General features: G+C 38.8%; 1 protein-coding gene across 1 annotated transcript in view; it reads left to right on the forward strand.

The window, feature by feature from the left end:
• LOC306876874 (low-density lipoprotein receptor-related protein 2-like) overlaps positions 1-12,498 on the forward strand; it is a gene marked incomplete at its 5' end in the record, with an annotated part of 108,373 nt that overhangs the window by 92,637 nt on the left and 3,238 nt on the right. Inside the window, 17 exons of the mRNA XM_079428315.1 lie at positions 2,067-2,183; positions 2,439-2,555; positions 2,915-3,052; positions 4,904-5,026; positions 5,144-5,272; positions 5,427-5,558; positions 5,838-5,969; positions 6,121-6,264; positions 6,582-6,747; positions 6,854-6,982; positions 7,216-7,436; positions 7,512-7,691; positions 9,447-9,566; positions 9,801-9,891; positions 11,049-11,116; positions 11,315-11,432; positions 12,214-12,340. Coding sequence (XP_079284441.1) covers positions 2,067-2,183; positions 2,439-2,555; positions 2,915-3,052; positions 4,904-5,026; positions 5,144-5,272; positions 5,427-5,558; positions 5,838-5,969; positions 6,121-6,264; positions 6,582-6,747; positions 6,854-6,982; positions 7,216-7,436; positions 7,512-7,691; positions 9,447-9,566; positions 9,801-9,891; positions 11,049-11,116; positions 11,315-11,432; positions 12,214-12,340 — 2,252 coding nt within the window. The remainder of the gene's footprint in view (positions 1-2,066; positions 2,184-2,438; positions 2,556-2,914; positions 3,053-4,903; positions 5,027-5,143; positions 5,273-5,426; positions 5,559-5,837; positions 5,970-6,120; positions 6,265-6,581; positions 6,748-6,853; positions 6,983-7,215; positions 7,437-7,511; positions 7,692-9,446; positions 9,567-9,800; positions 9,892-11,048; positions 11,117-11,314; positions 11,433-12,213; positions 12,341-12,498) is intronic.

Here is a 12,498-nt window from a genome sequence, read left to right on the forward strand (position 1 = left end):
ATATGAAAACTTAATTTTTGATTAGTAATATACATTGCTAAGGACTTAATTTGGACAACTTTAAAGACGATCTTCTCGATCTTTTAGTTTATTTGCACCCTCAGATTCCAGATTTTCAAATTGTATCTCGGCCAAATATTGTCCTATCCTAAAAGCTTATTTATTCAGCTTTCAGATGATGTATATCTCAATTTCCAAAAATTGACCCTTATGACTGGTTTTGTAGTCCAGGGGCACATATACAGTAAATCATACAAAAAACTACTTTTATTCTGCTTTTTTGTCATGTTGGCGCTTGAAAAAGAATGACTCGGTTATCCTTTTACGTTTAAAATGACATGAGGGTGAATATGTTATTGCTGGATGAACTGTTCCCTTAATAAGAGAGAAAAACACCTGTAGATTTGCTTTACCAGAGAAACAGTAACAGTAAAGACAAAGATGAAGAGATTGGATAGACAGACAGCGTGGAGGAGATGGCGTGATGGCAGACAAGGTGCTGTGAGGTGTGAAAGGTTGACAAATGGTCTGCGCTAAACCTTTGAGCTGCATGTTGAAAGAAGCGCTGATTTTTTCAGCACTTTCTCCTCCCTGCAGAAGAGCTGTAGGGGTGGTGAGCGCGGGTCACTCCCCTGATGAATTCAGCTATGAACTCACCTCCCAAAAATGGTCCTGAAGAGCAAGCTGTATCTCATCACATAAACCTCTAGTCCTGTGACACAGTGAAGAGCAGACTAATCTCTGCCCTCATTTATGTCTTGTGCTTTAGTAAAACTGTTCAGGTGGTGTGTCGGCTGTATTTTGGCCTTGTAAACACTGTGTGAAACACCTGTTCACAAAATGTATTTTTGCATTCTGATTGCACTATTTTTTTAATTGTTGGTTAAATGTAGACAAGTGGCAGATGCACGTCTTTGGCCATTGCCACCACACTCTTGCTGCAAAAAAACTGATTAAACCAGCCAAAATTTGTTTGCTAGTCTTAGTTTTAATCTGGTCTTTCCGCCTGGCTAAACTGGTGCTTGCCTCGTTTAGCTAAGCACACTGCTGTTCTTCCATCTTGATCAGATAAAAAACTGCTCAAAGCCACTTTAAACCAGCCTGCCCTTATGAAAATAAAGTGTGCTTAATTGTAATTAATGTACAATACAATTGTAAAAAAAAAAAAGTTTTGCTGAACATTTCCTCACACTCAGGCCAACCAAGATGTAGATAAGTTTGTTTCTTCATGAGAACAGATTCTGAGAGATGTAGCATTACATCACTTTCTCACCAATGGATCCTCTGCAGCGAATGGGTGCCGTCAGAATGAGAGTCCAAACAGCTGATAAAAACATCACAATAATCCACAAGTAATCCACACCACTCCATCAATTCATGTCTTGTGAAGTATAAAGCTGCGTGTTTTTAAGAAACAAATCCATCATTAAGACCTTTTTAACTTAAACTATTGCTTCCAGCTAAAATACAAGTTCTCTCCCCACAGTATTGCTTTCTCCAGAGAAAAAATTGTGCCTGGAGAGATATATGCACTCTTTACAAGTGAAAACAGTCCAAAACAGTTCTAAAGTTATATGTTGGTGGATTTTGATGTGAGGGGACAACAGAGGATGGGCTTTTTACATTGCAGAAAGCATTATTATGGAGTGTGGACTTTTGGACAGAGGCATCAGTTTAAAATTAAAAAGGTCTTATCAATGCATTTGTTTCTAACAAACATGCGACTTTTCACTTCACAAGATATTAATTGATGTACTGGGGTTATTTGGATTACTTGTGCATTATTGCGAATTTTTTATCAGCTGTTTGGACTCTCATTCTGACGGCACCCATTCACTGAAGATGATCCATTACTGAGAAAGTAATATAATGCTAAATTTCTCTGAATGGCTTGATGGTGAGTACATTTTCAGGCAATTTTCATTGTTGTGTGAACTATTCCTTTAATAACACCCCTCACTTGTGGTAAAATCACTTTGGCACATACAGTACCTCTTTGGGCTTATTACTTTCTTTGTATGTATGCTCATATGTGTCTGATTGACACGCTTCTTATGCATTCGCAGCCCCTCGTCCGTGCACAGAGAGCGAGTACCGCTGTGACAACCTGCACTGCATTCCTAACCGCTGGGTTTGTGACCATGACAACGACTGCGAGGACAATTCTGACGAGAGAGACTGCGGTGAGTGAAAGAAAAGAAGAGACAGCAGAAAGGAAAGACTATCAAAAGAGGGATGGAGAGAGCTGTGGCACTTGCCACCATGTTCGGCATCATAATACTGTCTTTTTATTACAGATTGGTCCTCAATGGGTGATATCTCAATGCAATTGTGTGCCTGGATACCTTGTGAATGACTTACAGGAAGTGTGTATAATTCATTCTCCGTGGCGTATTCAGAGAGATTGGCTTCATTCATTGTGGATGAATGTGTTTCAGAGCTGCGGACCTGTCACCCGGGTTACTTCCAGTGCGGTAGCGGCCACTGCATCGCTGAGCGCTTCAAATGTGACGGCAACGCTGACTGTCTCGACTTCACTGATGAAAGCTCCTGTCGTGAGTGTGCTGCTATGTTTTTTTTATCAATTTAAATTCTGAAATGTAACCAGAAGACAGCTGTGAGTTATATTGCAGCGCCCTCTAGAGTCCAAAAGGGTTGTGCAACTGTTCCCATCATCATGCAAACATAAGGAATATCAAGGAATGTAACATTTTGATTAAAGACTATGAAGACAAACTATTTTTTTAAATATGCACAGATGAAACAGGATAATTTTGAACATCCAGTAGCTGAAGCAGCAGTAGCAATGCCAAAGTCATGGGTTTGTTTCCAACTGAATGCTTGAATGCAATGTTAGATACCTTCATCATGTATTAAGAAAGTTGAATTTGAGCTGTATGTGTACATATTTCAGCCACACGCTACCCGAACAGCACTTACTGTCCACCCTTCCTGTTTGAGTGCAAGAACCACGTGTGTGTGCAGCAGCACTGGATATGTGACGGAGATAATGACTGCGGGGATAATTCAGATGAGGAACTGCATCTCTGCTGTGAGTATCTATCTATCTATCTATCTATCTATCTATCTATCTATCTATCTATCTATCTATCTATCTATCTATCTATCTATCTATCTATCTATCTATCTATCTATCTATCTATCTATCTATCTATCTATCTATCTATCTATCTATCTGTCTATCTATCTGTCTATCTATCTGTCTGTCTGTCTGTCTGTCTGTCTGTCTGTCTGTCTGTCTGTCTATCTCTATCATTCTATCTATTGTTCTGTTTATATATTTTAAAAGGTTATCCATGATTATTTTGCTCAAAAATCTAAACATTATTGGTGATTATTGTCATTCTATTATAAAAAAAATTATTTACATTTAATTAGAAATCACAAATCAAGAGAAAGTTAACTCCAATGTTGCCTAGTCTGTGGTTTTTCTGCAGAATTGGGCTACGTATACACTGTTACAGGGGCATGTTTTTTAGTCCGCGGGTTAAACGTTCCCCCCAGAAAATGATTTTGATGGAGGGGGCCCACCGACAGGGGAGAAAACCACAGGAAAAAATGTCATAGGGCTACTTTTGATTAGCGTTTAGAATGCTTTTGTTTCGCAGACCTGGCAACCCTGTTCAACTCGCAGATTTAAGGGCATTGCACACTGAGTGCGAAATTTTTGCACATTAAAAAATAAACACGACCTCACGTTGTGTCAATCACGTTTACACACTGCCTCTGAAACTTTCGTCCGTCATAAAAAAATTTGGATCAGGATCGATTTTCTGCGTTTTCACATCCGTAGCATGCATTTTGATAGGAAAGGATGACAAATATGAAAAAAACAGAGTACGAAAAGAACATTTCGTACTCCGTGTGCAAGGACCTTTAGTCACAGCAAACAGCACAAATGACCACCTGAAAGAAAACAGACTGGCTGTATAACACTTTTACTTGAGCATATAATATCTCAATTGAGATTGTTCTAACTTGTATGTTTGCCAGTGTTTTCAGCTCATCAGCACTTTTTCAGTAATGAAGAGGGAGCGTGTGCACGTGGTTGCCAGTATGGGAAGATTAAGTAAACCACTGGGCAGAAAATGTATCAGTTTAAGAGAAAAGCTCTTATCGGGTGATTTAAACTATTGAAATCTGGCAACCACAGCCATAAAAGCTTGTGGAGGCTTGTTAATGCAAGATAATGCAAATGGCATATTAAAATGAAAAGTTTACAGGATAAATAACCAACAGTTAAATATTGCAGATGATTATGCTTAATAAACTGAAAGAAGCAGAAATCGTGATCCTGTTCAAAATGTGATTTATTGTGCCGTCCTACTGTCTAAAGTAGGACTGCACAATAAATTCTTAGACGCTTTTTTCTTATATGTGACCCTGGACCAGAAAACCAGTCTTAAGTCACTGAGGTATATTTGTAGCAATAGCCAAAAATACATTGTATGGGCCAAAATTATTGATTTTTCTTTTATGGCAAAAATCATTAAGATATTAAGTAAAGATCATGTTCCATGAAGATATTTAGTAAATTTCCTACTGTAAATATATCAAAACTTAATTTTTGATATGTAATATGCATTGCTAAGAACTTCATTTGGACAACTTTAAAGGCGATTTTCTCAATATTTGGATTTTTTTGCACCCTCAGATTCCAGATTTTCAAATAGTTGTATCTCGGCCAAATATTATCTGATCCTAACAAACCACACATCTATGGAAAGCTTATTTATTCAGCTTTCAGATATATAATCTGTATATAAACTCAATTTCAAAATAGTAAATAGTATATCAGCTGTATATAACCCAATAAAGTCCAACTTTTGGCATTTTAGATGTGGAACAAAGTGCACAAACGTCATGTTTCTTGTCTCCTCAGTGGACATCTCATGTGATCCTCCGTTCCGTTTCCGCTGTGATAACACCCGTTGCATCTACAGTCATGAGCTCTGCAACTCTATAGATGACTGCGGTGATGGAACCGACGAGAGGCCGGAGCATTGTGAGTGACAGCCAATACATTGTTACCCAAATATACTATTACCTATTAAACCTTTTTAATTCCCTAAATTCTACTGAAACTAGTAAAACACCCTGTTTTGTGTGAATGACTCCTCAGGTGTGACTCCCACACACGGGCCCTGCTCTGCAGATGAGTATAAATGTGGGAACGGTCAGTGCATTCCTCTGCAATACGCCTGCGACGACTACGACGACTGTGAAGACCAGACCGATGAACTCGGCTGCTGTGAGTTTTGTTCATTCACTCACCCTCGTGTTGTTTATTTTCTTTCCTGCACAAACAAAAGAGGAGCAAGCTCCAAAAACTACAAAAAAATCTTAGCAGTCTGGAACCTTTTGCCTGCACATCTTTGTACCATTTCTTCATCTGTCTCTGTTAGACTACGGCCATGGACGCGCATGCAGTGAGAATCTGTGTGAGCATAACTGCACGGATTTGTCGACCGGAGGCTTCATTTGTTCCTGTAGACCTGGATATAAACCCAACCCGGAGGACAAGAAGAACTGCGATGGTTTGTGGTGTTGTCTGAATACTTTATTCATTAGAAAACTTCAATATTTTCTTCTTTACTGGAAGACAGGCTTATATAGTGGTGCTCCAGATGCCAAACAGGAACTGATTTATGACACTTCATTCTACAAAAACAACAGCTTGTTCCATGCGTCATTATGCCATTTCTGTCATTGCACATGTGCAGTACTTTCCAGTTTCCGTATTCAATCTGATCAAGAGTTTAGGAGCTCAGTCAGAATGATTAAGGTGTTTACATGTTTTTTCTGTCCGTCTGCAGATGTGAACGAGTGTGAGATTTACGGGACGTGCCCGCAGCTGTGCAGGAACACTAAGGGCAGTTATGAGTGTTTCTGCGCTGATGGGTTTCGATCGGTGGGAGAGCAGCCGGGAGTCGAATGCGCTGCTGAGGGTAAGGCCTTTCATTCTGAAATTATTTACCTTCTAAAATTTGAAATATTGATATTGGTAAATACGAACGCACCTTTAGAAGACAGCTGCATATGTAGGCAGCAATGCAAGTCTAGGCTTTTACATCACCATTTCTTTCGCTCTTTTCACAGGAAATCCTCCCATCTTATTATTGCCTGATAATGTGCGGATCCGTCGCTTTAATCTCTCGGCGGCGCAGTACTCTGATTATGTGGATAATGCAGAGCACATTCAGGCACTGGACTACCTGTGGGACCCAGAAGGCCTCGGTCTAAGTAAGACAATATTCACGGGATATCCCATCTAATATGACATATGCTCAATGTTTAGATGCAGATGCAGCACAGGGAAGCACAATTTACAGCACAATAAGGCAAAGCCAGTGTTATTTTAGTATTGTTTATGTACTATTATACGATTTCTTTTTAATTTTTGAATATTTTGAAGAATGTTTTGAAATCCTTACCATATTAACCTATGTTCCTGAAAACATGATCACTGTTGCACTGTATTATCATGTTTCTGTAATCAGGTTATGCATGCACACTGAAGCATATTTCTACGTCTCTATCTCTGGAAATAATTTTTTTAGGTATAGTGTACTGGACAGTGTTGGGACGAGGCTCTGAGTTCGGTGCGATTAAGAGGGCCTACATGACCACGTTTGATGACCATGGAAATAATCCTGTGAAAGAGGTAGACATGAACCTCAGATACATCTCCAGTCCTGACGGCATCGCTGTGGACTGGATTGGAGGGTGTGTGACATGCTTTTCTATACTTTACTTGAGCTCTGATCTAGATTGTCTACAGTTCCAGAGAAATAAAAATCACTTATGCTATGCGTTTTGTCTTTTCCATTAGCCATATTTACTGGACAGATGCTGGGACTAATAGAATCGAAGTGTCAAAACTGGATGGACGTTACAGAAAGTGGTTGATTCACAGTGATCTTGATCAGCCAGCCGCTATTGTGGTCAATCCTGGTCTAGGGTAAGAACATGAATATGAATAAGAATATGAACTGCTCATTTGGGATTCAAATATATGAAACTATAAAGAGATGCATGCTTATGAGATTTTTAAAATTGTGATTTTTAGGTCTGGAAAAGTCATGGAAATTAAATACATCTTATAAAATAATTATTTTAAATGTTGGAACCCCAATTCTTCAAAATTGCTGTTTTTGTCATTAATGATGTTTATTTTGTGTGTCTATGTTATAGTAAGATGTTCTGGACCGACTGGGGCAGAAAGCCCAAGATTGAGACGGCGTGGATGGATGGGCAGCACAGAGAGGTGCTGTTAGATGAAGATCTGGGCTGGCCTACTGGTTTAGCTTTGGACTACCTGAATGAAAACCGCATCTACTGGTGTGACTCAAAAGAAAACAGTATTGAATCGATGAAAGTGGACGGAACAGACCGTCAAATGATCATATCAGGAGGTGAGACATCAGAGCAATACATTCGAGAAAACAGCTTTTGACTGGTCGATGGACTCACGTTTGTTGTCGTTGCAGACATCGGTCATCCCTACAGTCTGGATGTGTTCGAGGGACACATGTACTGGACGACTAAAGAGAAGGGAGAAGTGTGGAAAAAAGATAAGTTCGGTAAAGGAGACAAGGTGAAGGTGTTGACCATAAACCCCTGGCTGACTCAAGTACGCATCTACCAGCAGCACCGACACAACCACTCAGGTGAGACCGGGAATCCTTACATTTCAACAAGGGCGTAAAATTTAGTTTAGGGACTCTAGGGACAAGTCCCTGCCAATATCCAGAGACTACTAAATTGTCCCTAGCAATCATTTTGCTCAAACGATTAAATATATGTCTATGTAACCACTGTTGTTGTAATTTCAGCCAAATCTGAAATAGGTCACACAATTAATTTTACCTGAGATGTTAACATATAAGGTAGCTGAAGTGTTTAAAACATACGTGCATGGCTCAGTTGAATGAGAAGGTTTACCCTCTTTAACACTGTTTTGTGTTCATCTGCTTCTCCATTTGCTCTTTTTACATTCATTCTATATAGACTAATACAATCAGATACAACAATAATGAAGGGCTCTCAAGTCTCTCGCATTCAACGTGAGACACACGCATTTCAATCAGTTCACACGCTCTCACGCCACACCTTGTATTACTCACGCTGAGAAGGGATAACTTGTCCCGCTATATATACAATTAATAGATGAGGCAATACAGAGGTAGGTGCTCTGCCGAGTTCATAGCTGTCTCGAGTTATAAAGAGTTAAATGCCAAAAAAACTCTCCAACTGCTTAACTTAGCTTTGGCTTCCTGAAAGGAAAGTACAAGAGATGTTATAACAGTTGGCAAATCTGATAAAAGACAGACAAATTCATCCAAATAAAATGTATTGTTTTATATATTTTTAAAAATGATCTAAATTACAAAGAAATTTGGCCCCAAACTGAACAGCAGTACTCAATGTACATACTGTACACACACAGTAGGATTACAGTATTTACCCTGAACATGTATGTCAAGCTGTGTGTGTGTGTGTGTGTGTGTGAGAGAGAGAGAGTACAAATTTCAGCTTATGAATGCTTATTTATTTTCTGTTGTGTTTGTTGCACATTTTGATGCCTTGATGACAGGGGTAGGAGGCTCCCATATAAAGCACTGTGGCTTCCCCACTCAAATTCAGATGCAGTGGTTGGTGGGTTTGAACAAAACCAAAACTAGAAACAGTTTGGCTCTGAATGGAACGCTATTATCTATCATGACAGTGCTTTATGTGGGAGCCCTCTACCCCCTGTCATCAGGCATCAAAATGTGCAACAAAAATATTTTTAAATACATAAATCTTTTTATTTTATTTGATTGAATTTATCATCAGATTCACCAGATGTAATCATTTCTATTTGTGTTGGTTAATTATGAACAATAGGTAAAATTGAACTGCTAGCAAAAACTTGGGTGCTGCAAATATTTGACTTGCTCCTCCCCTTTGTGTGGCCCCTCCCCTAATCTCACTCCAAACTTTTGCTATAACTTGAGAGCCCTGATAATGTCTCAAATATTTATTACAATATTTACTGATAAATTTAACATTCATGCAACTGATTACCTATTGGACAGTCACCAACTGAACTGCATTTGTCAAACTATTAAAATATAGTGAATTAAGCAACAAACAAACTAACTAGGGAGTGTTTTTTTTAATCAGATAACTTAAGACACATAGCATAGACATAACATTACAACTTGTATCTGCACAAAAGGATGCAAATGCCAGTGAACTTAAGTTACGCGCTAAGTAATATATATAGTGGTTTTGCATTTGTCTTTATACTCAAGAACAACTGTGTAGAAACCACATTGAATGAAAGCACCAGTTCCTCAGTTCCTTTTCACCACATATCTTTTAGCCAAAGATAATTCCTGTAATCGTAATAGTAAATGACTGTTCACATTCTCTTGCAGTGCTGAACCCCTGTCAGGGTGTCTGCAGTCACCTGTGTTTGCTGCGGCCGGGTGGATACACCTGTGCCTGTCCGCAGGGCACCACGCTGCTCGCCTTCAACAAGAATGATTGTGATGCCGGTAAGAGATGAACACACACCTACTGCTGTTAGTTTGAGATATAAGCTGATTGGCTCCATTGCATCCCATCAATACACTTCATAACATACATGCATGTGCTGCATCTACTGCTGCATGATTTCATTATTGCCATGTGATGTTTTGGCTTCAGTGCTCTGATATTGTGATGAAAGTGAGTGTTTGACTTGTGATGTGATTGCATTGTGACTGTGTTGCATTGCCTCGCACATGCAGCCATTGAGGCAGAGGTGTCCATGCCACTTGCATGCAGATGCATGAATGGAGGAACATGCTACACTGATGAGAGTGGCCTGCCGAAATGCAAGTGAGTGTGAACACTAGTGTAGAGCATCACAGCCACCCCGCAGTTATTCAGAGAGCTCATATCTGAGGGGTGAACGTGATTTAACCAAGTGCAACATGTTCCTGGATGGAACAACATTTCAGTGAACCAACTAGAATTATATTTACAGGAATTGTAAAATTAGACTTACATCCAGGTACTTTATACCCTTGTTATTCGACCATCATTTCCCTCTGATTTTAGGGATCAATTATGGGTAGGGATAGGGTTATGTCTATATTTTTGGGCAATAATGTTGATCCAGAATCAACAAAAGATGTTGATCCAGGAACACGTCTTACTTGGCAAAATCATGGTGACCTATCAGGAGGAATTACATTTTCATTGATATTTTGAGATATGTATTCACTGTTCTACACACAAAAAAATGGTGCTATATAGCACTAAAAGTGGTTCTTGGCTCGTAATCATAGGGGAACCACTTTTGGTGCTATATAGCACCATATCTTTAAAGGTGCTATACAGCAGCTTTGTCAAATGGTGCTATATAGAACCATAAGAGGTGCCATATTGCATTGTATTTCTTCAACAAAAATGGTGCTAAACAGCACCAACAGTGGTTCTTTGGCTCGTTAAGAACCTTTAAAGGGGCTTAACAGGTTCTTGTACAGCAGTGGTGCTATATAGCACCTTAATCACCCCAAAGAACCACTGAAGAACCATACAGGAGCTTAACAGGTTCTGTATATGGTAGCGGTGCTATGTACATAGCAACTCAGTCATGCCAAAGAACCGGTGAAGAACTACTGAAGAACCACTGAAGCACCAAGATTTGGTGCTATACTTTAAACTGATATTTCCTACTGACACACTACAGAAAAATAGAAATAACTGACTTAAAACCTTTTTTTGTTGGTGAAAATACTAGTGGCCTAAGACTTTTGCACAGTACTGTATTTCATTTGTAAACACAATTTGTCATATGCAAAACCTCCTTATTTAGTGAAATAGTGATATTTAATGTTGTGATATGTAATATGAAAATGAATAATTTAATTTAACATTTTACATTTTTAAATAATTACATTAACATTGCAGCCACAGATTGTATAAAGAGTCATTTTTGTCAAAGCCGTACTGTAGATGGTCTGTAACGGTTGAGTGTTTTTGCTCCTCAGGTGTCCTTATGGTTACTCGGGTAGTTACTGTGAAATGGGGAAGTCTAGAGGTGCTCCTGCAGGGACAGGTGAACTCTACTTGTTAATTAGTTATATAACTGTTTCATTGTAAACACATTTACTCACGGTTTGTAACATGTGATGCTGTTATTTATCCACTCTAATTACTCTATCCAGCACGTTCAGCATGTTCATTTCAAATGGAAAGTACTATGAGACTGCACTCATATGTCTTACATACTGTGTGTGTGTGTGTGTGTGTGTAGCTGTGACCGTCCTGTTAGCAGTGGTTATTATTCTGATTACTGGAGCTCTGGTTGTGGGAGTTTTCCTCAACTATAAGCGCACCGGCTCTCTCATCCACTCAATGCCTAAACTACCCAGGTACAACACAAACACACCACTCAACTACCTACAGTTGATCTGAAACATAAAGCCACACTTAAAAACATATGACTTCACTTTAACCAACCAGTCTGTGCTTTCAGTGTATGAACAGCAATGTAATATTATAACTTATTTTGGGGATTTTCTTGCTTGAAAAGTGCTTTATTATTATAATTTGTTTTTTTAAACAAATGCTGCTTGGTTTGATATTTTGCTAATCTTGAAGCATAGCTTGAGTGTCCAAATACACAAAAGTTTGGGTTCACTAAGATTTCTAAATGGTTTTGAAACTCAACAAGGCTGCATTTATTTGAAAACAGTGATACTGTGAAATATTGCTATTTAAAAGAACTGCTTTCTATTGTAATATATTGTTAAATGTCATATGTTCCTTTGATCAAAGCTGAATTTTCAGCATCATTACAGTCTTCAGTGTCACATGATCCTTCAGAAATCATTCTGATATGCTTATTTTGCTGCTCAAACATTTATGATTATTATTAGTGCTGCTAAAGATGCATTTCTTATTATCATCAATGTTTAAAACAGTTGTGCTGCTTCAAATGGTTTCGTGAAACTCAAAAATCTGCAGAAGCTGGTTTCCTTAAAATTTTAAGTTGGCTTTTCTTTTCTTTTTTTACAGTGTGCTGTTGCTTGTAAATGAAAACGATTGAATATTCTCCTATGTGTTCATTTAGAGTTCATGTCTAATTATTATTCCAGTTATTCAGATATCATGTACCAATTTTTTTCTCCACTGTTTTTCTGTTTCTCTTAGTCTGAGCAGCCTGGTGAAGTCGGCAGACACAGGAAATGGAGTGTCGTTTCATTCAGGTGACAATGTCATGATGGACCTGGAGCCTCAGACTCTGGGAGTGTCGTTCATCGACAGGGCCATGCAGCTGGTAAATGTGGTCTTTTGTGTCGATTTAACAGTAACTTCTGACTCCTGGATTGTTACGTGCACTCAGCACTTTTTTCTCGACTTATCTATGAGGCGTAAAATCCCTGGTTGACCTTTTGGCCCCAGTGTTAATGTTACATCTTTTCCAAGACTTGCAGT

Source organism: Barbus barbus (genome assembly GCF_936440315.1).
Source record: "Barbus barbus genome assembly, chromosome: 11".
In the NCBI taxonomy this organism is placed as follows: Eukaryota; Metazoa; Chordata; class Actinopteri; order Cypriniformes; family Cyprinidae; genus Barbus; species Barbus barbus.